Raw genomic sequence first — 21193 nt, 5'->3', positions numbered from 1 at the left:
AAAAAGCCACTGCATCCTCCAAATATTAGTGTTTCTTATGCTCCTGCATGCATCCCTCTTCTATTAGGGTAGTTCTCACAGGCTTTACCATCTATTGCATCACTACCCAGTGTACTTTTCAGAAGCATATCCTAGATGGATAGATCTGTATCAATTGCAGCTGGAAACCAGTGTCCATACTATTTAAACAGTTAAAATTTTAGTTTCAAACTATATAGCACAGCAGTCTGAAACAAATCACAAAGAAAAACAATGTAGGAGTGAAGAGAGAATTGGTCCTTTGCGATCACATTAGGTTGGCAGGCTACAGACATTATTTCAGTGTAAGTAAAGGAACGTTCATGTCCATTAGTCAAAGTCTTTTATTCTCTAAATATTGACCAGAACAGTTCCAAACCCCAACATCTCTCTCCTCCTTCCCACAAGCGAAAAGGAAGACAATCTTAGAGTAAGATAGGAAAAGTTCAGCTAAATTTCCATTTGGATCTCCCAGTTCGCTGCTGGGATCCTGCAGCTTAACATGGAATAAGGGACAGCTGGTTCACTTCATAAATCTGTGCCTGGAATGATTTATACTGCAACTTCACACACTTACATTGCGAATATAAGTGATGCCAAGTTCAAATAATATACCAATGTCTGAAGAAGGGGAGTTGGACCTCACGAAACAGTCACCGTCGAGCAAGCTGGGTAAAATGCCTGTTACCTAATACAGAGAGGGATAAAAAAAAGTCTGATTTTAAAGGCCATCAAACACCTCACTCATTCACATAAGATCTCAGACCCAATCCCATTGCATACGAAAGAAAATGATGAGTAGAGAACTGATTTCCATTGAAACCTTGCTCCTCCAAGATACCTACCCGTGGAGAAAAGGTCCATGTTTGAGGATTTTTAGGTTGCCACGTAGCTCTCACGGTGTGAATGTTACTCAGCACCTAAAATATTACAAGTGGTGAAAAAAGCTAAGACAGGTTTTTCAGGAAAGCTATGCAGCTTTAAGAAAATGCAGGATTATCCCAGATTAACCCAACACTGCACGCAACAAAGATAAAATTACACTTGCTCTTCAACTTTATCAGATGGTTTCAGTTTAAAGGACTACCGAGGAAGTTTTCTCTGAAGCCACAGAGCACTTTCTAGCCAAAACCACCAGCTAATCAGCGTTATCTGTTATAAAAAGCTGCTCTACACATATGCTCAAAGGAGCATGGAGGATCAACAGCCAGTGGGGGAATCTGAATATGACCCTGACCCAGCTATCACCAGGCCATCACAGGAGAAAGATCAGCCCAGAAAAGGCTCATCTCCACAAACATAAAGGAGCAAAGAGGCACAATGGCAGGTGGAGGAACCGAAATTATGGACTCAGAGAAATGGAGCTCCTGCCCCAGCCCCTCCCAGGGCTGCCCAGGACAGCCATCAGCCCCGGGGGCTGGGTGTGACTCCCGTCGTGATGAGTCAACAGGAGCAGCTCGCTGGATCACCTTAGACTGAAAGGAGCTACTGCTTAGGGGTATGAGACGCTAGCGTGCAGGGGAAGGGCGTTTGGGGACTGCAGGTGCTTACTATGGGATGTTCAGGGGAGAAACCAAAGGCAGAACAAGGGGGAGGGATCAAGGTGCTTTGTGGAGTAACAAGGATGGGAAAACAGAGGGATAAGTATGCATGTCTGGCCATGCCCGGCACCTGATCAATGCAGTCTGGCCTGTTTTCTCCTATTTATAACTCTTTTTCTGGGTGAATGGGCTCTCTGTTCTGAATGCATGTACTTCTAGGTGCCAGCAACTAGCCAGACCACGGGTCACTGGGGGCCTAGTCTGTGGTGACAGCAAGTGAGTGGGGGTATGTATGTCAGTCTGTGATCACAGGGCAGCATCAGGCCAGACTAATGGAGAGGAAGTTAAGCGGCTGTGTGTGTCTCTGAGTGAGACAACTGGAGGAGTCGGCTACCAGAGGAACCAGAGCGTGAAAGATCCTAAAAGATCCACCCCTCATCAAGACTTTTTTGGTAGCCAAACAACTTACCCGATTGCCATCGAATAGACAGAGTCGAACATGCCTACTGAGAACCTGTATGCTGACTCCTGGGAGAGGAATCATTTTGCAGCTACATAAAGTTACGATCAGGGATGCTCGAGTTGGTCTAGGATAGATCTGAAATACAGACAACAGAAGAAGGATTAAATCTACAGGCTCCTCCTGCACGTGGGATCAGTTTGTGTTTATTTACTGAGATGATTGACTAGTGTTCACCAGACTGGATTCTTCTAACCACAAAGCTTGTGTAGTATTAGCAGCAGCAGCAAAATTTCTTCATAAGCATTTAGCTTCCTTCTAAGGAGATTGCTACAAATATTTTAGTGGGACAGAGAAAAGGTCCTATCAAAGTTTGAGAAGAAAGAAATATTCTAAGAATGGTGAAAATCAAGACATAATCATTAGCCAAGATGAAAGAAGACAAAGGAAATAATAAGTGATTTCACAGTGCCTGGCAGAAGTTCATGGTTTAAAAATTTCTCTCAAACCAAAAGCATCGTAGCTTTCTCAGCAGCAATACTCACAGTATTTTTTTCAGAGTTCCACACCAAGTCTTTGAAAGCCAGCTGTGAAGGAGTAAGTTCAGGCTGCAAGAAGTAACCTGCTCGAAACTGATTGCCTACAACAAGAGTAATTTAAAAAATTCTTTAATTTCTTTATGATCTTCATTGCCACAAAATGAATGCCACCCAAAATTCAGACGTGGCTGAAGTCCATTTGAATATTTGAACAAAACTATGGAGGTATCTTCTACAAACACCTTTTAAAAAGGGTACTTTGACTATTTGTAAGTGTTCTGCAGTGTTTCATTCCAGAAGCACAGTAAGTTAATTAACAAAAAGAGCTACTGACTTGAAAGTTTTAAACAAAAAGACTAAGAAAAATATGAGATGTGTAATATACTTGGTAAAGAGACTCCAAAAGATCTCCAAGAAACAGGGAAGATTAAAAAATCATCATTTTCTGCAACATCAACAGGAAGTATCTTCCAAAAAGGAAAATCTTTGAAATCATTAGGAAATTTGTCATTGCCTCCATAGGGCCAGGATTTCAGAAAGATAAATTAAAACTTAAGAAGGAGAAAAAAAAAGCCTTTTATACATTATTTGACAGGTTAAATATAGCCTGTACAGATTACCAATTATAATTAGGCAATACTGATTTTAGTCAATAGGGTAGTAACCAGGATAGAAACTCCCCACAGACACTTGGGAATCCCACACTGCAGTCATTATGAGGAAACCTGACCTTCTTCTAAGAGCTGGAAAAGTGTGGATGGGCGGAATCCTGCAGGAACTGCTCCTAGGGTTGCCAATACCTCGACTGTGTCATTCTATTACAAAAAGAAAAAGGGTATTAGTATTCCTGCTATTTAACAGCTAATTCTATCCTAATTTAGAACTCTCACACAGCCAATATCAGAGACCTGGGGCTCTTCTCATCTGGAACTTGTACTTTGTTTCATGTATGAACCCAGCCAGACTCCCATTTTAAATCCCCCTTCCCTTTCAGAGCAGCCAGTTACAGAACAAAATCCACACCCTTGAAAAAGAAATGGTGTAGTGCTACTGGGGCAAAACAACCAAAGACATCTTCACATCTTCATTCAGACACATGGGCTGGGCTGCAGCCTATTTCTAGAGCATTAGAGAACATTTTTGTAGCGTTTCTTGCTACAAAAACCACAATAGAGATGTTAATTAAAAATAACGGTCTGTAATATGAGAAACAGTGCTTGGTGAAAGGCAAACCTTGCCTACAAAATAATTAACATTATGGTAGATGAAGTTGCTATGTAAGAAACACACCTACCTCTGTGATAGCTCTTCTTACAGCACTCCAGTGAGAATCTGTTCTGGAAGGAAAATAATGTATTTTTTATAATATATCATCCTCATGTGGACAAAAATTTAAACACTAAATATTGGTTTGTTTTCAAATAGCAGCAGCTTAATAACCATATCTATCTGAGATACTAATAATGACACATTTCCAGCCACTAGGACTAATTGCTAGACCATCTCATGAGCAAGAACATAACTCGATACATGACCCAGTCATTCTTTGATTTCATGAGGGGGGGGGGAAGAAAGGAAAAAGAAAGGCAAACCAAAGCAGAACTCCCCAACCCACTCCAGCAAAAGTGTGTCTGCAAACTGAAAAAAAGCAAGTGACTGCTGTACTGAAAAGAAAAATGTAAAGAACCAAATACAGTGAGAATACCTCACAGGAGTAAGAAGTGTCCAGCCAGATTTAAGGAGGAGGAGGAATAATTTTGTACTTATTTGCTTTCACATCACTCCATTTACCTTTTTTTAATTTCAGTTCCATCTGCTGTTTCATCCACCACTTCTATGTGTTCTTCACTTTGCTCTTGGCTTTCACCATCGTCGTGATGGACCTGTAATTCAAATTCAAAAGGGCAAAGTGCTCCATTTCTCCACAGTTCTGCTCTTAAAAATGCTTTCTCCACACACACGTCTACAACCATGGTGTTATTTCCAAATAACTGGCAAAACACCGCTGTGTATCCCCACATAAGCATTAGGATCAATTTTATGCATTACTATATGTAAAATAACAGAGGTGAGGCTAGAACAGAAGGTTGCAGCACACTAACCACAAGATAGGTTCTAGGAACGAGGCCTCTCTCCCCTTTGGAGTTTTCGGCTACCCACCAGCCATCTGCCTTCTTGTCATGTATAAGTAGGACTTCACCTTTCTTTGCCATTAGAGGAGAGACAGAGAGAAGAGACAACCAAATGTTTCAAAAGGGCTTCAGGCACAATTAAAAAAATCAACGCAGAGCTGGATTTTTCCCACCACAGACCCTGCCACTACACAAGGTGGCAGAAGGACACTGGACCCCACCAAGCCAAATGTCCACTGGGAAAAGCCATTTCTCCCTGAATCCCAGAAGCACAGGATTTAATTATAGTTATTGCTCAGTACAGAAGGCTCTGCAGCCAGAAAACTTCTACAGAGACATATTTACCGTAAATGTGAGATCCCCTTCCTGCTGTGCATTAAAGTTTCCAACTGCAATGCATTCTTTAACATTTGGATCATCCAACAATTTATCCTCATCATCATCATCTGCTTCTTCACTGTCTTCCTCCTCACTACTTTCTTCATCTTCACTCTCATCCTCTTCTCCATTTTCATCTTCTGTTTGAGGATCTTTCTGACGTTCCTCATCCCTACCCAAAATAAACTTTTTTAATTACTATTTTAACAAAACTTGTTGAAATCGCTGTAAAGCCTTGCAGTGTGGGCTTCTCTGCAAGGGCATCATCCAGATACAGAATTTTGTTTTACTCTCTGTCCTGATCTGAAAAAATTCCAAAATCCCAATGGTGATTCCTCCCTGAGCATACAGACCATATTGCATCCTCTCCTCTCAACAGCCACGTTATATTTCAGCTATTAACCAACACCCTCAGAAAATTCCAGCAAGTCATTCATGACTGTGTCAACAAAACAAGCCCCGTAAGAGCTGGCTCTTGAGTATTTCTTTTTTAACTTTGTGTTAAGGTAACAAAGGGGATCAGCTAACAATTTTTCAGGGTCCTTTCCAACCGTACATGTGCAGTTCTAGGAAAGTGCAGATTGTATTTAAGCTACTTACACTGCATAATTTGTAGTCACGTTATCCTGATCCAAGACAAGAACAAGTTTCTGCAGCTGCTGAGAGAGTTTTAGCAACAGCTTTTCCTCTTCTTCTTTCCTCTCATTATAATTCCCCACAGGCGCAGGCTCATCAGCCTGAGAAAGAGGAACACAACCAATTGCTCAGAGTTAAAGTTCTCCCGTAAAGTTAGTTTTCCAGACATGTCTTATGCTCTTTCACCTTCCTGAGCTGCTGTCTCTCCCTCTTTAGTTACAGCTTTCTTCCCTTTTACTCTGCCATGAGGAGATTTCGTGTTAAATTTCAAATCTGCATTCTCCACTTCCAATACAATGTACTGGGTTGATAAAGATTTTAAGCCCAGAACTTGTATACAATAAAGCATTAAAAATATGCTTTTAAATAATATAAATGGATCTCAGAGATCCCAGTAAGGGGTTGTGCAGTGCCAGGCATTGCTCTTGGCCTGGGGTATCTAAAGTCGAAGGAGGCTGGTGTTCTCTAAACGCTCTCCATGATGCATTTTGGAGAAAACCATTAACAAATTTGTCTCTACACTTACTTTTTTCAAACCATGGAGAGCGTTTGTATTCTCATCCACCGATTTCTTCAGCTGCAAACATCTGCATTGAAAACAAGAGAGACAGATAGCATTTCCTTAAAATTCTGACAGATGGGTGACCTGAATCTTGCATCCTACTGAAACGTCTCAGTTTAGATACTCAGACCTTCACAGAATCACAGAATCAACCAGGTTGGAAGAGACCTCAGGGATCATCGAGTCCAACCGTTGCCCTGACACCACCCTGTCAACTAGACCAGGGCACTCAGTGCCATGTCCAGGCTTGTCTTAAACCCCTCCAGAGATGGTGACTCCCCCACCTCCCTGGGCAGCCCCTTCCAATGGCTAATGACCCTTGCTGAGAAGAAATGCTTCCTCATGTCCAACCTGAACCTCCCCTGGCCAAGCTTGAGGCTGTGTCCTCTTGTCCTATCGCTACTGAAGTTAGGGGGGATAAAGGCTGAGCGCGGGGGCACTGCCTCCACCTCCTCACGCGTGGGAGGCGCCGGAGCGCCCTGCCGTGTTCCGCGGGGAGGGCAGGGGCCGGGCGGTGGGAGCGGGGCCGGGGACCCCTCGGGCCGCGCCTCACCTCTGCGAAAGGGCCTTCCGCTGCTCGGGGGCCGCGGCCGCGCTCTCCGCCCGCAGCGCCGCCACCTGCAACACAGGACAGGGACCGTGAGCCGCCGGCGGAGCCCCGGCTACCGCACAGCGCCCGGGTACGGCCCCGCTACCTGCGCCTGCAACTCCCGGCTCCGCCGCTGCACCCGCTGCAGCGGGCCCCGCGCCCGCCGCCCCGACATGGTCGCTAGGCAACGGGCGCCGCGGCGCCGAGGGATGCCGTCACTTCCGGCGCGCGGCACGCCGGGAGCCGCAGGCGCGGCGGGAGGACCGGGGGCTGCGCGGCCTCCGCCCCGCCGGGGATCGCCAGGCCCGGACCGGGGGCTGCGCGGCCTCCGCCCCGCCGGAGATCGCCAGGCCCGGGCCGGGCACGGGGCTGCCCCGCCGCTTTGGGCCGCGGGTCGGAGGCAGGAGGGCCGCGCTCAGCCCTGCCCCACCAGTCAGGGCGTCAGGCAGGCCTGGCCTGGGCACAGCCAGCCCGCCGGCCTGCAGCCGCCCGCCGGTACATCCCGTTCCTGCCCTCCCCGGGGCAAGCCGTGAGGCTGCGGTGCGTCAGCTTCGAGCTTGTGCTGGAAAACGTGCAGGAGCGCACGCTTCGCACTTGCAGTGAAGGAAATTCCAAAGGTCTGAAACCTTATTTCTACCAAAAAGCCACAGGACTACTTATGTGGCTACAAATCAGCAATTTGCGATCTTAAGGGGTGCTAGGCAGTATTTTTTTTTCCCCAAAAACTTTCATTGCTCAGTAAGAGTTGAAAACCAGCACAACGTGCAGTAAATCCTCTGGTGCAACGCAGGTTCTCTAGGACTCAGGGAAATAAATTCCCCCTTCTCTCAGACTCAGGGAAATAAATTCACTAGCGATGGGAGGGGAAGATGGAACGCGCCACAGCCACCTCCACAATTCCTTGTGCAAAGTGGAAGAAGCAGCTCAGACTCCAAAGACAAGCATCCTTCGTTTAATCTGCTCATTCACCCTGCCAGCGCATGCAGCTATTCCACCACTTAACCGTCACCGCAGGCTTTTTTCACAATGAGATTCCCCACTGTGAGGTCTGTTTTCACCTATCAGTCAGAGAAATAAGCACGTCTAGGAACGCCACGTCGTGGGTTTTGCTAGTTTAGCGTCTCAGCGGTGCTGCTGGGTGAGGGCAGGGCAGCGTAGCGCAGGAGCAGCCTCGGAAGAAGCCAGCCAGCCGTTTGAAACACGGGAACACATCGGTGAGGCTGTTCCTCCGTCCTCACCGCTTCGTCAGGTCAGCCTGGCGCGGTCGGGATCTTGTCTCTGAAGGACAGCACAGCGGCCCTGGCAGCCCACGTCCTTGTCCCTTTCCAGCCGCGCTCTGACGCCGTTGTCACCAGCCCTTTCCAAACCAGGTCCTACAGCGATGCGGGGCGACTCCGGAGCAAAGTCCGCCGCGGCGAGGCTGCTGGAGGAGACACCCGGGGGGGGCCGCGGCTGCCGGGATCAGGCCGCCTCCAGCTGCTCCTGGGCGGCGGCGAGACGGCGCTGGAGGTAGCGCTGGCGCCAGCGGAGGAACCGGCGGCGGGCACGGTTGGCCTGCCAGCCCACCAGCACCCCGGCCGCGAAGGCGGCCAGCAGCGCCCAGCGCACAGCCCGCGGCCGCAGCGCCTCCGGCCCCATCCCCGCACCGGGCGGCCTCGGGGGCGGCACCGCCTCCCGCTTCCGCCGGGGCCGGGGCGGGCCCCGTTAAAGGCGGCGGGGCCGGGGGGGGTGAGCGTCTGCCCGCACCATGGCGGAGGCGGCCTCGCAGGTAGCGGAGGGTCCTGGTCCTGGTCCTGGTCCTGGTCCTGGTCCTGGTCCTGGTCCTGGTCCTGGTCCTGGTCCTGGTCCGGCACGGTGGCAGGTCCTCGCTAGCAGAAGCAGGACGCGGATGCGCGAAGCTGCGGCATCCCTTGTACCGCTTCTCGCCTCTGTGGCGTGCCCTGGGGTGACAGGGACCTCCCTTGGGTATTTGCTTGGAGTTTGTTTCAAGCTCCAGCCCCTCCTGACGAGCTGTCTGTGTTTTTCCCTTCCCCGCAGGATCTCCTGCTGGCAGCAGCGTTCGTCTCCGATGCCCAGTACAACAGAAATATCCCCTTTAAGACCTCCCCGGAGGCTGTCAGGTAAGGAGGTGTGCGTCCCCACGAACACCCACACCATCGCGTTGGAGAAGCGCCCTGCGCTGGTCTTGCGGGCAGCGTGCGGGGCGGTGGGGCACTCAGGCTGGGGCAGGGAGAACCAGCCTCAACTGTGTCCAAAGAGCAACAGCCAGCGAAGGCTGGGGACTTTGGGTTCACCACCCACACCGAGAAGGGTGGGTGGGATGCAAAGAGCTGGATTTAAGCTGAAATGCGTGTGCTGAACGGGGCTCAGTGCATCTGTATGTTGAGGGCAGGAAATAAAAACTTGCTTTTTGCTGGAGCAAAAATAATTAAAATCTTTCAAGGCTGAAGCTGCAGAGCTCTGTGGGATGAAGAGTTTGGGAAGCTCAGTCTTTGCCTGCATGGAAGAGGATGCTGGGTGTACAGGGCAGGATTTTGGTAGCAGTGTGTGGGAGAACAGCCCTGTGCCAGGCGGTCACAGCCATCACTAGCTGGTGTGGCAGCAGGTGACACCAACCTGCTGCACACCAAAGCTTCAGCTGATCAAAGCAGCGTGTGGCATCTCTGCTCAGGTGTGCTTCAGAAAGGGTGGGAGCTGCTAGGGGTGGGAGTAATTAACAGCCTATGTTAATTGGCAGTAAGTTAAATTCCCCAAGTCAGGAATGTTTTGCCTGCAATGGTGACTCTCTCCCCTTTTAGCTGCTGGTAAGAGGCTGAGCAGCTTCAGTCAGAGGTGACTTTTCCTTCAGGCTTGGACTGCTTTAGGTGAACTATTTCCATGTGTAAAACTTGAGAGAAGGTGGCTGGTGTAGAAGGGAAAGGCGATACAACAGAGTGCCAGCAAAGCAGTGTGTGAGCATTAATGACTCCTCTAGCCCTCCCCACAAAACCCTTCCCTTTTACATAGTTCTCCTGTCTTAGCCAACGAAGTTTCTTGAGCATCTGGGAGGCACAAGTAGGGTTAAGTGTGTTTGTGACAAAGGCTTTGTGGAGCTGTAATGCCTGTCTGCTTTGGGAAAACAGGCTGTGTGCATATAATCTTGTCCTGCCCAAGTGTGCTTAGTATAAATAGTAGAAGTGAGCAGGTTTTACACGGTTGTGTCTTGATGGTGGTGTTATTAAGGGTGTAATATCATTTTGTCTGTGTAATCACCTGCCCTGTAGCCTTTATGCAGGCAGTTATTGGGCAGATGAGATGACTGGCAGTGTTGGCAGCTTATTGGCAGAGAAACTATAGGCTCTCTAGGTCTACTCTGTATCTCCCCAAAGGAGCCACTGTTGCATGCCATTTGTGCACTGAAGCCTTTATTTATGGTGCAGCTGCCTTCTTCCTGCAGGCTTTATCATCTCTATAACCACTGGATCATGCGAACAGCCACCTACTTCTTCATCTTCCTCAACCTGTCCCTTGCGGTGTTTGAAGAACCTGCTGTGTATCCTCTCCCCTTCCTGGTAAGTTTCCAGGCAGTGTAGAAACAGCAATACAGCTACTATTGTGTTGCTCAGTGGAGCAAGCAAGGGTTTCTCACTTGAAACAAGTTGTTGAGATGTCAAGAGAGATTTGCTGCTGATCTTTCTTTTGATACTTTTCACCTACTGAAGTGGGGACAAAAAAATAGGCATAGGAGCTAAGCAGGGACTATGGGAGCCATCGTGGGCATCAGCAGTGGCTGATGTGACCATGGACATGTGTGTTTGTGAGAGATGTACTCCTTGAATCCTAAGCAAATACAAATTTACTGGCTTTAACCTGGAATTGCATAAAAGGAGGCCTAAGACTATTGCTCAGTGCCAGATATATGAGCCTGTAAAACAGCCAGAACCCACTGGAAACACTTTTATACTCGTCTGTGTGAAGAGATGCTCTCGGCCTCCCTGACGTGGGCCCCTTCTCTCTCTGCAGGTCACCTCTCTGCTCGAGGTGTTGTGCCTTCTGGTGTTCTTTGGCCGACTGGCACATTTTGCAAAAGTCACCCCTCGCAATGTGTTTTGGAAGGATACCAAGAACATCTGCATCATGGCTGCAATCCTGGTGAGTTAGGCCTAGGGGAGCCTCCAAGGCTGAAGTGGCCAATGTGGAGGTGGCTTTTTCCTCCTCTTGCTTTCCTGGTACCATAGGCCTTGATGCACAAGGGCTCTGCAGGAGCTGTAGCCCAATCAACCAACAGTTGGGCCTGTTCTCCCAAACCTGTTGTGTGTGCATCTGTCTTGTATCAGCTAATAATCAGCTACTCAGCTACTGCCTTCACCATCTAGACACATTTCCAACATTGCTTCTGGGAATTTTCCTTCTTTTTTTCTACAGTTATCCCTCACAGACTTGGCCATATATGGAGTCCTCAGGATATACAACGTGAGGAGCATTCGATGGTCAAGAATCGTGAGGCCCATCTTCCTGATCAACTTTGCAGAGAGTCGCCAGGTGAGGAAGAGGTCACTGAGATCTGGGGGATTTAGTAGAAAGGTTTTTGTGCAGAAATGGCAGAATTTAGGTTCCTGTGAGTGAAGATTTCTCTCAGAGGTGGCCTGAAGCAAGGGTGTGAGGTGGAGGAAAGGGTGTATTAGCACTGGTGCTGCTTGGGCTCTGCGCAAAGTACCCAATGGCTTCACCTTGTGCCTGTGGGCTGGGTTGTGGCTGTCCAGAGCCCTGAGCGTGCTTGGGGCTGGAACTGGAGCTTCTCACCAAGCACAGTGCTGTGATGATTTAGGGAAGATCACGCTTAACAAAGTGTAAGACTGCATGGAGAAGGAAGAATGTTTCTTGTAAGGTCAGCCCGTGGGCTGTGCTTAGTCCAGCCTGCGTGGAGGAGCAGCCTCTGTTTGCAGGCAGAGTTAGATGCTGTCCTTAGGAGGTGTGGACGTGAGCAGCACCCCAGATGAGAAAACTTGTTTCTCCCTGAGTCAGGGGCCAGGTTACTTATTTCTGGAAGTCTCCTAGGCAAACAAGTCCAAGTGTCTCACTGTTCTCAGAAACTGAACTTGTCGTCCAGATGGGTTGTTTGGACTCTGATTCCTCTTGTCCCAGGAAGATCTTTGCCCTGCTGCCCACGACCGTTCTGGTCCTGACTTACAAATTAATGAACTGCTGTGGTGTGGAGGCCTGGGGGAGGGAGCAGGGCAACTCTCAGGCTCAGAAGCTTGTGCTTTGTTTTTCTAGCATCTCCTCTGGGGAATGAGGAGGAAAGGCCTGGTACTCCTGCACAGGTTTTAGCAGAACAGAGCGGGCACATCTGGGTCAGAATCTCTCCTGCCAGGTGACAGAAGAGTACCTGTGTCCCTGTGTAGGTGTTTGATCCAGATGGGATGGTGAGGGGACAAACAGGTACCACCTTGCCTCTAAATGCTTCCCTTCTCCTCGCCAGATTCGGAGAGCCTTCCGCAGCATCCGCAACACGCTGCCAGAGATCACCTACGTCTTCTTGCTCTTCATGTTTAGCCTTCTCATGTTCTCCCTCATGGCCCTGAAGCTGTTTGGTGAGAGGTGTGAACACTTCTTTTGCTCAGAGCTGGGTGGGAAGGACGGGTGTGAGACTTTCAGGGAAGAGGGAATCTGGTAGCTCCAAACAACTACTAGTTAATACAAGCACTGCTGACACGTGCAGTTCCTGTGGTGGGACGTGTGATCTCTGTGCTTAACTTCAGGTTGTCCCTTCCCTCCTAGGAACCTCCAGACAGCAGAAGGCTTGCCGTATTTCAGAAACTACCTAGAAATTGTGTTTGACCTCTACGTGCTGGTGACAACAGCAAACAGCCCGGATGTCATGTATGTATGCTGAGCTTGCAGTCTTTCTGTTGTGAGTGCTGGTGTCCTGCTCCTAGTGGCAGGATCTCTGGTTAGCACAGTACTGTGTTTTGCACAACCAGGTATTTCAGAGCAGCAACAGGGCTTTTGCTTTTCCAGCCTGCAGGGGCTTCGTGTATTGTCAGCCCTCTGTTTTTTAATTGGCTCTGAACCAGAATCTCAGGTTAGGAAGACTTTTAGAAAAGTTGCATTAAAAAATACTGCTTTCCAAATGACCCAGCAGCTGATGAAGGCTTCAACTGGAGGGCCAAACACAAGCACTCTTTGATTAAAACCAATTCCTGAAAAGGAAGGGTGTGCTGTAGTGATCAGATGACTTTTTCTCTCATAATATTTGCAGGGCTTTCTATGCAGACTTTAATTTGCACCTCTGTGTTAAACTTGTGTGAGGACTGGGCTTGCCATCCTCATTTGTTCTAACTGGGTTCCCATTTGGGTTTGTACTGTGAAGGTGCCACCAAAGAGGGGGGCAGGGAGGACTGGCACACTCACCTGTGTGCTGGAGATGTACTGAACAGAACTGGGACGTTACAGGGACCCTGGGCATTTAGACTGGGAAATGCAGCTCGTCCTCCTGGAGTATGTGGAAGGGGAGATCTGAGTGCAGTGAGGGTCTGTGAAGCCAATAACTCACCAGCTTGTGGCTGAGCCCTCACCTCCAGACTCTGCACTTAAACTTAGCCACAGTGACAGAAGCCTAATCTCTGTGCTTACTCTCCTGCATCCCTTCAGCCAGGGACTGACAAACTAGGATGAAAACCTTGCTGAAGAAAACCGTTCTGTGACTCAACTAATGCACAGTTTGGGCTTTTTTCCCTGGCTTGGGTAATATCTGGCGAGTTTGATCTGGCCGTCCAAAGCAGTACTTTGAAATCCATCTGGAGGACTCTTTTCTTGTGGTTTCTCCCCCTGACACTGTCTGCTCAGCAAGTATCAATCTCTCTCCCCTTCTCTAGGATGCCAGCATTTGACTTCAGCTCATGGTATGCCCTGTTCTTCATTGCCTTTGTCATCGTCAACACTTACATCTTCATGTCTCTCTTCCTGGCTGTTGTGTACAACAACTACAAAAAGCACCTGAAGGTAACGTTTGGAGGGGTGAATCATGATCAGTGACTGCCTGCTGTTCCATATCATGTTGTAAGGAAATAGCTGGCCTTCCCTTAGAAAGCTGCTGATTCTGGAAAATGTGGAGAAGGGGCTACAGCTTCTGGCCTCTGATGATGCTCTGATGAAGCACAGGTCCACCTTTCCTATCATGGGGATTGTTGCAAGTTGTGCTTTTAGCATTTAACAATGAAATACTCTATGCTGCTGTGGACCCAAGAAGTTGCAACAGATAGGGAGCATGTGTTTCTGCGTTACTGCTGTTAGAGGCTTAGTGCTGGCTCAGAAACGATGTCTCCATGCAGGAGACTGTTTTCAGTTGGCTATAAGTGCACAGGACACTTTTTCTGCCACTGCATGGGCTCCTAAAGCAAAGGGAATGTAAAGGGAGGTCTAAGTAAATAAGAACTCTTGCTTCTTCTACCCAAACTGAGTAGGTGCAGTTTGGTACTTGTGATCAAAGGGTAAGAGCTGGAAATTCCTGGGTGCTCCCATGAGAGGATTGGCTCTTTCTCAGTAGGCAGTCTGCTAGGTCTTCCCAGAGGCTGGTGGCCCAAGGGTATGAGGTTCTTTAGCCTGCTTGTAATCATGTGCAGAAGAGAATCTCCACCCCTGATCTCAGCAGTATTCACTTAGGGATGGGAAGCATGTGTGGACACATCCTCTTTGTTTCTGTGATCCGTGGGCATGCAGATCCTGTGATCTTTGTCATTTCCTTCCTCTTAGACACTGTCCTTTGTCTTTTCTTCCGGTTTTTCAGTGCATCTCCCAGCAGCAAGTGATCTGTTGATCCTTCCAGAGTGCTGTGCAGAGAGCCCGTAGTTGCCTGTTGAATAGCATTTCTCATTGTCCCCCACTGACTGTGCTGTACTTTTTGTCTGGTATCACTCCAAGTGTGTTCCTCTGAGTCTCTTCTTACATCTCTGTGCCATGAAAATAAGATTTTTTAAATTTTTTTTGAAAAAAAGGAGGGGGAAGGGTGACTGAAGCTGCCTGAATCACTGTACTCTCTCTAGAATGAGATCCGTAAGCTTGCTTATATGAAGCGCCGCAAGATGATAGAGGCCTTCAACCTCCTGAAGGAAGAGGAGGGAGCACAGTTTGTGGTTAGAGAAGCTCGGTGGAAGCAGCTTGTCAAGCTGGTGGCTCCTGATATCAGCAACTCCCACCGCGAGCTGCTGCTACGCATCTCAGATGACGAGCAGAAGGGTTTCATAGGTGAGCAGTGGGGCACTGCCATGCTGAAGGGATTGGGGAGGAGCCCAGGGTCAGGAGCCTGATGTTTCAAGGGTTTTGGTGTTGGGACTTGTGGTCTGTAATGGACCCAGAGGGACTCCAGGCCCCTCTTCCTGCTTCCCTCCAGGTTGCTTAAGTCCTGAAAGGTTGTTCTTTCTGCCTGTGCTGTAGCCCGTGTCATGTACACTGTGGGTGGCTCTTCAAGGCTATTTGACATCAGGTCAAACTCACCATGGAGAATGGGACCTCCTGTTCTCAGCACAGGACAAGGAAAGCCTCCCTTGTTATTGGATTCCTCCAAGCAATGTGACTTCCCACATAGTCCTCTGGAGCCTCTCGCCCTGTTGGAGACAGGGTATCAGGAGAGGTGGGTCAGTCTCCTCATGCTAGATCATGTCCATCCTGATCATTAAAGGTTTGTGTTGGTTGTCGGCCTGTGGCTTGAGCCAGTCCCCCAGGAATGGGGCAGAGGAGCTGCCTGAGTACTGAGCTCAGCCTGTTCTGTGGTGGCCACCACTTTGGGTGTACGCGTTGCCTGCTAAGATAACGAGTCTTAATGACGGCAGACTGATGTGCAGTGCTTTCCCCCACTGCAGACAAGAAGTCCTTTGTGCAACTGGCAGATCTCCTCAACATCCAGGTGATTACCCTGAAAATACGCAGCCATCCTCTGGGGCAGTGGGTGCCTCGTGTGTACAAGTCAGCCGTGAGCCAGTTCCTGCGCAGCATGGTTCGGCACAGGTGAGCCTCTGCTGGGGGAGCCAGCAGCTCTTGACAGTCAAAGGGCTGCAGAGCAGGGGTGGTGCAAGAAATCCTCATCTGGGTGTCACGCTGGAAAGTGCAAACTGCGTTTAGGCAAACGCTGGGGGTTCTGTTTTAAGTGTTCTGTGGACCAGCTCTGCTCTCGTAGCCTACCTTCAGTGGTGCAGAGAAACTAGACTTTGCTATCGGCAAGTCCATACCTCTTCCAGTCCCACTTGTTCAGACCTTCTATAGGTGCTGAGTGTAAATAGCTTTTACTGGAAGCAAGAAGTGCTTTATGGCCTGCCTGAAGGACCAGAATAAACGCTTCACTTAACTCAACAGTCTCTGCTGCAAAGCCTCAAGCTTGGCCAGGGGAGGTTCAGGTTGGACATTAGGAAGAATTTCTTTTCAGAAAGGGTCATTAGCCATTGGAATAGGCTGCCCAGGGAGGTGGTGGAGTCACCATCTCTGGAGGGGTTGAAGAAAAGCCTGGACATGGCACTGAGTGCCCTGGTCTAGTTGCCATGGTGGTGTGAGGGCAATGGTTGGACTCGATGAGCCCAGAGGGCTCTTCCAACCTGGTTGATTCTGTGAATATTCCCAGAATTGCAAAATCACTGAGGTTGGAAGGAACATCTAGAGATGGTCCAGTGTAACCCCCTTGCTCAGAGCAGGGTCAGCTAGAGCAGGCTACTCAGGGCTATGTCCAGTTGGGTTTTGAGTATCTCCAAGGATGGAGACTCCATAACCTCTCTGCAACTTGTTCTAGTGTTTGACCACCCTTGGTTAAAAAAAAAAAAGCTTTTTTGTTTAAATGGCAAGTCCTGTATTTCAACTTGTGCCCCTTGCCTCTTGTGCTTTCACTGGATACCACTGAGGAGAGTCTGGCTTCACCTTCTCTACAACTACCCATCAGGTATTTAATACGTACTGAGATCCTTCAGGCTGAACAGTCCCAGCTCTCTCAACATGTAATGTGTCAGACTATCCTGTCCTTTAATGAGTTTTGTGACCCTTTGCTGCACTTGCTCTAGTATTTTCATGTCTCTTTTGTACTGGGGAGCGCAGCTGTGGACACAGTACTCCACATGTGGTCTCACCAGTACTGAGTAGATGGGGAAAAATCGCTTCCCTTGACCTGTCCACAACACTCTTCCTAATGTAGTGTAAGTGGCAAACTGATTTCTCTTTTTCTTCTTGCAGGGGATTTGTTTGGACTTATGATGTGATCATCCTAATAAATGCTATCTTCATTGCTCTGGATGAGGAAACCCCTTACATTTCTTACGCAGAGTGGGTCTTCCTCGCTTTGTACATAATTGAGATCCTCCTGAAAGTGTACACTTACGAACCGAGGGCGTTCTTTGGCAAAAATCAGTTCTGGAACTGGTGAGTGGGATGAATGTTGGTGTTAAAGGTGGCGTGAAGTCTGAGAGCTTTGTGTTCAGCTCCTCAGGAACTGAAAGTCTCTTTGAGGGATGGGCTGCCTGACAGTAACTCATGTGCCAGGGTGTGATCAAAGTGACATCAGAGGACATTGTGCTCTTGCCTGGCCTAACCTGGCTCTGACAGAGACGACTGTTCTCTGCTCTGTCTCAGTCCAAAGTGACTCTGCTGAATGTGAACATAGTGACTGGAGAGGGGAAAGCGTTTTCCTAAACAAAGCTTTCCCATCTTCCCACCCTGCAAATAGTTTGAGGTGATGCAGGGCTGTCTGGCACAGATGTGAGGAAGAGGAGTCACCACTTGTTTATGTCGTGTGGCAGCTGAAGTGCCCAGTCCGTTGCCCACAAAACTAACAGCACTGCCTTCCCTCGTGCTAGGTTTGATACCCTCATCATCTTTGCTGCCTTGACTGCAACGATACTCAATACCACCCTGAAATCGAGTAAGTGCAGCTTGAGCAGTCTGCATGCATCTGGGAGACTTGGTGGTCTTGAGTCATCTTTTGCCATCACCTTGGGCTCACGAGGCTTTTTGACAAGACAAATTTCCTGTAGGGTTTCTAAGAACTAACTCAGTCTCTTTTTCTTTTTTTTAATAACTACCTGTTATAAAGTGTTTAACAAGGACATAATCATAACAAATGTAAGAACATGCTTTATCTCTGCTTATTTTTTTTTTCCTTCCAAAAAAGTATCTCTTTTCCTTTCTCAGCCACGAAGTACAACAGCCAACAGATCCTGGACATTGTCTTCATCTTGAGGGTCCTCAGGCTAATAAGGATTGTTGACAGCATTCAAAGGTAATGAAGGGAGTGGGATAGGGATATGCTTTTTGGGGCTGGCTGAGACAGTGCCTTGAGCTGCTCTGTGTGGCCACTTTGGACTGATTGTGGCCACTCAACAAAGCATCCCAAGGCCTTGTCCCAGCATGCCTGGGATAAGCCCAGTTGCTGCAGCCTCTCTGGGGGCTTATAAATAAGGGCATGTGGGGAGCACGTGCTGGATGGGATGTGATGATAAGGCTTTAAAAGAGCCTCCCCACAGCAGGTGTTGTCATGAATCATTTGCTGTAGGTTCCGGGTCATCATGAACACCCTGATAAACATCGTACCGACCATGCTGACATTTGGTGGGCTGACTCTGGTAAGAAATCCTGGTATCTTTGCTCAAAGCACTCCAGTTTTACAAGGTCAGGACATTTTTCTTTGCTCCATGGGTGGTGAGGATGTTCTGTGCAGTCTGGGCTTCACACTGTAAGGAATCAAACTGTGATTTGGGCAAGAAGCTGAACGAGAAACCTGTTTCTCAAATAACCTCCTAGAAATAAGTTATCCTCTTATGATTTGAGACTATTTCATGTATTTGAGCTGTAGTTCTTGGTTTATTATTCCTGCCTAGTAATTGCCCTTGAGTGGGTTGGGTCTCTTAGACTCTCTGCTGCTCCTCAGCAGCTTGCCATGTCTATAAAAACTGGAAAACCTGCTGGAACTCTAAACTTGCCAGTGGAGAAGCAGGCGATGGGGCTTCTCTTCCCAGGTTGTGTACTGTGTGTTTGCTATCATTGGCATGGAGTTATTCCATGGGAAAATCCAGTTCTTCCCTGCAAACTCGAATGCTCCTCACGCCCTGGAATGTGGAAACCCAGCCCTCAAGGATTCTCTATTTGCTCGTGGAAAATACTGCAAGAACAACTTCAACAACTTCGCATCGTCCTTCATTGTCCTGATGGAGCTCACGGTGGTCAACCAGTGGCACGATATCCTTTGTGGTGGAAGGTCCAAACGAGAGCTTGGTGACCCGAGCTCTTCCCTTTGTGTCGCACCAGGCAACAGAGAAATGGTCCCTGCAGAGGGCTTTGAGAAGGTCCTTGCTGGGCAGTATTACCTGGTTCCTCCCTTAGCACCGCTCTACAGCGAGATGTTCTCCTCCTTGAGCACTCTGGCCCTTAACTCCCGTTATACTCTTTGCCAACGGGTTTGCCAACGTGACTGCTCAGCCTGCGAAGCTGTATTTCATTGCCTTCCACATCGTGATGGTGATAATTATTGTCAAGTAAGTTTTTTGGGTTGCTCTCCCCCATTTTGGGGCCCCGCCAGGGCTGTACTGATGGTCACACACGGTGTGACTCTTCAGAGACAGGCAGGATATGTGTCATAGAGGAATCTGCTGCATCTGTTCTCATCTCCACTGAGTGCTGCTCTGACCATCTCCCCATCTCCAGCAGAGGAGGGGATGGAGTACTGGGGAATGAGCCTGGGAATCCCAAGGCAGTAGTTGATGCCCAAAAGCTGGGGGGATGCCCGGGAGGAAATGCTGCTGTGTAATTCTGCTCATCATTTCTTTCAGTATCTTTGTGTCGTTCATTTTGGAAGCTTTCTTTGTGGAGTACTCCCTAGAGAAGAGTGAAGTAGAAACAGCCATTGAACAGAAGATCCAGGAGCTGGGAATGGGAGTTCAAGAGTAAGCCCCCCAAAAGGGTCATGCTGGATGTGGCTGGCTTGGCACATCTGCTGAGGGCTGTGGGGCTGCAGGAAAAAGCCACCCTCTGTCCCGAGGTGTGAGCTAAGATTCCTCTTCATTGTCACAAAGTTCTTATTAATCTGTCATGACCAGGTGGGCTTGGTCTGGATGTTAGCAGAAGGCTGCTCATGTTGGCCTTGCAGTTGAGCTCCTCCAGCCCAGGCTGTTGCCCAGAGCACAGGGGAGATGCTGGAGACTAACAGCGTGGCTGGGGCTTGCCCTGTCCCAGCGAATCGATCGCTGCTGGGTGTGTGTGGGCCCCTGGGGTAGGACCTGCCCTCCCCCAGCGTGACTTCTGGTCCTTCTCGTGTAGGGACGAGCTCCAGGATGAACAGCTCCTTGATAACATGGAGAGTGCTGAGCACGACCTCGAGGGGGAAGGTGGAACGAAGCCACAGTCCAAAGGGCTGGTGTTCAAAATCGCCTCCAAACGTGAGTGCAGCCCTACGGTGTGCCCAGTCTTTTGGTTAAGATCACAGGGTGACTGTATGCTCCTTTCCTCGAGCTTCATGACTGCTTTTTCTTCTGATGACTTTCTTGCTGCACCTTAGCTGTTCCCCAAGCTCGTGCTTCTCGGCATGGCAGCTGATGGGGATCACAAATCCATTGAAGGACACAGGGGAATAGAAGTGCTTAAAATATTAAAATAATGGTCTTTATCCTTTACAAGTGCTCACAGTGCTTGAAAGTATATGGGGTAAAACACCAGGGAACAGCAGGTGGGGCATTTCTTTTCTTGCCTTGGAGTAAGAGCTGCCTTAAGGTAGCCACTACCTAACTCCTGAGGAGCAGGAGTGGATGCTTACAGTGACTTTTTTTTTGGCCACTGGCAGGGTACAGGACGGTTGACGCTCTGCTCCAGCGTATGTTTGAGGCAGAGATACCCCTTGAGGACGAAGGCCCTTCATTTGAAGAGATCTTAAACTTGTCCCCTACTGCTGCTGTACCCAGTAATCTGACTTTGGAGAGCGCCTCATAACGAGGGAGATCCAGGGTGGTTGACGAGGAGGAGCTAATTCTCAGTTGTCCAGGAGCGTGTTCCCTGGCTGGCTGCCTTCAGCCACTGTGCTCAGGTGTGGGGGCCAGGTGACACAGCGCAAGGGGCAGCTGATGCTGGGAACTTTGTCACGTGAAGGAGCTTTATCTCATGTAAAGTCTCGTGTAAATGTTAGAACTGGAACTACCCTCCTGGGAAAGCGGAGGGGGAGCTGGTGTATCTGCCTGTGCCAGTCGAGGTACGGTGCTGTATTCATCTGTTATGAAATACCTACTTCTTGTAACTGGCATCTTGTATTACAGCACTTTTATACGCGTGTATGGACCGATGTAAGCTGCATTAAACAGCTCTTTAGCACATTAAGTGACTGATTATCACGGAGTTAATG

The 21193-nt window shown here is 48.8% G+C and overlaps 3 protein-coding genes across 7 annotated transcripts in view; 1 reads left to right on the top strand and 2 right to left on the bottom strand.

The window, feature by feature from the left end:
- NPHP1 (nephrocystin 1) overlaps positions 1-7030 on the bottom strand; it is a 14746-nt gene extending 7716 nt beyond the window's left edge. For 3 of the 4 annotated variants that reach the window (XM_068409076.1, XM_068409086.1, XM_068409106.1), the window contains exons 1-13: positions 6962-7030; positions 6820-6884; positions 6231-6291; positions 5669-5805; positions 5036-5240; positions 4661-4762; positions 4350-4441; positions 3853-3895; positions 3289-3373; positions 2565-2659; positions 2029-2157; positions 864-938; positions 596-706 (exon numbers count right to left, since the gene is read on the bottom strand). In XM_068409076.1, the coding sequence (XP_068265177.1) occupies positions 596-706; positions 864-938; positions 2029-2157; positions 2565-2659; positions 3289-3373; positions 3853-3895; positions 4350-4441; positions 4661-4762; positions 5036-5240; positions 5669-5805; positions 6231-6291; positions 6820-6884; positions 6962-7030 (1269 nt within the window). The remainder of the gene's footprint in view (positions 1-595; positions 707-863; positions 939-2028; positions 2158-2564; positions 2660-3288; positions 3374-3852; positions 3896-4349; positions 4442-4660; positions 4763-5035; positions 5241-5668; positions 5806-6230; positions 6292-6819; positions 6885-6961) is intronic. The other variant, XM_068409096.1, reaches the window with a different exon arrangement.
- The window catches only part of LOC137667900 (uncharacterized), a 26619-nt gene extending 5455 nt beyond the window's left edge, over positions 1-21164 (top strand). Inside the window, exons 1-19 of one of the 2 annotated variants that reach the window (XM_068409125.1) lie at positions 8603-8623; positions 8893-8975; positions 10292-10406; positions 10858-10986; positions 11260-11376; positions 12317-12435; positions 12616-12717; positions 13713-13839; positions 14880-15081; positions 15696-15840; positions 17047-17232; positions 17667-17731; positions 18001-18088; positions 18362-18431; positions 18825-19044; positions 19250-19340; positions 19635-19748; positions 20122-20240; positions 20642-21164. In XM_068409125.1, coding sequence (XP_068265226.1) covers positions 8603-8623; positions 8893-8975; positions 10292-10406; positions 10858-10986; positions 11260-11376; positions 12317-12435; positions 12616-12717; positions 13713-13839; positions 14880-15081; positions 15696-15840; positions 17047-17232; positions 17667-17731; positions 18001-18088; positions 18362-18431; positions 18825-19044; positions 19250-19340; positions 19635-19748; positions 20122-20240; positions 20642-20787 — 2259 coding nt within the window. In that variant the 3' untranslated portion in view covers positions 20788-21164. Of the gene's footprint in view, positions 1-8602; positions 8624-8892; positions 8976-10291; positions 10407-10857; positions 10987-11259; positions 11377-12316; positions 12436-12615; positions 12718-13712; positions 13840-14879; positions 15082-15695; positions 15841-17046; positions 17233-17666; positions 17732-18000; positions 18089-18361; positions 18432-18824; positions 19341-19634; positions 19749-20121; positions 20241-20641 lie in introns of those variants that run through there. The other variant, XR_011048860.1, reaches the window with a different exon arrangement.
- On the bottom strand, positions 7786-8509 carry MTLN (mitoregulin). The gene has a single exon (XM_068412876.1). It carries the CDS (start codon positions 8491-8493, stop codon positions 8317-8319), a length of 177 nt encoding a protein of 58 aa, XP_068268977.1. The 5' UTR covers positions 8494-8509; the 3' UTR covers positions 7786-8316.
- Positions 21165-21193: the final 29 nt, after the last annotated feature.

Source organism: Nyctibius grandis, chromosome 1, assembly GCF_013368605.1.
Source record: "Nyctibius grandis isolate bNycGra1 chromosome 1, bNycGra1.pri, whole genome shotgun sequence".
In the NCBI taxonomy this organism is placed as follows: Eukaryota; Metazoa; Chordata; class Aves; order Nyctibiiformes; family Nyctibiidae; genus Nyctibius; species Nyctibius grandis.
This window is presented reverse-complemented; position numbering and strand designations above follow the sequence as displayed.

Coding starts and splice junctions, on each gene's coding strand:
- MTLN (XM_068412876.1), bottom strand. CDS start 8,493: ATGGGGCCGGAGGCGCTGCGGCCGCGGGCTGTGCGCTGGGCGCTGCTG.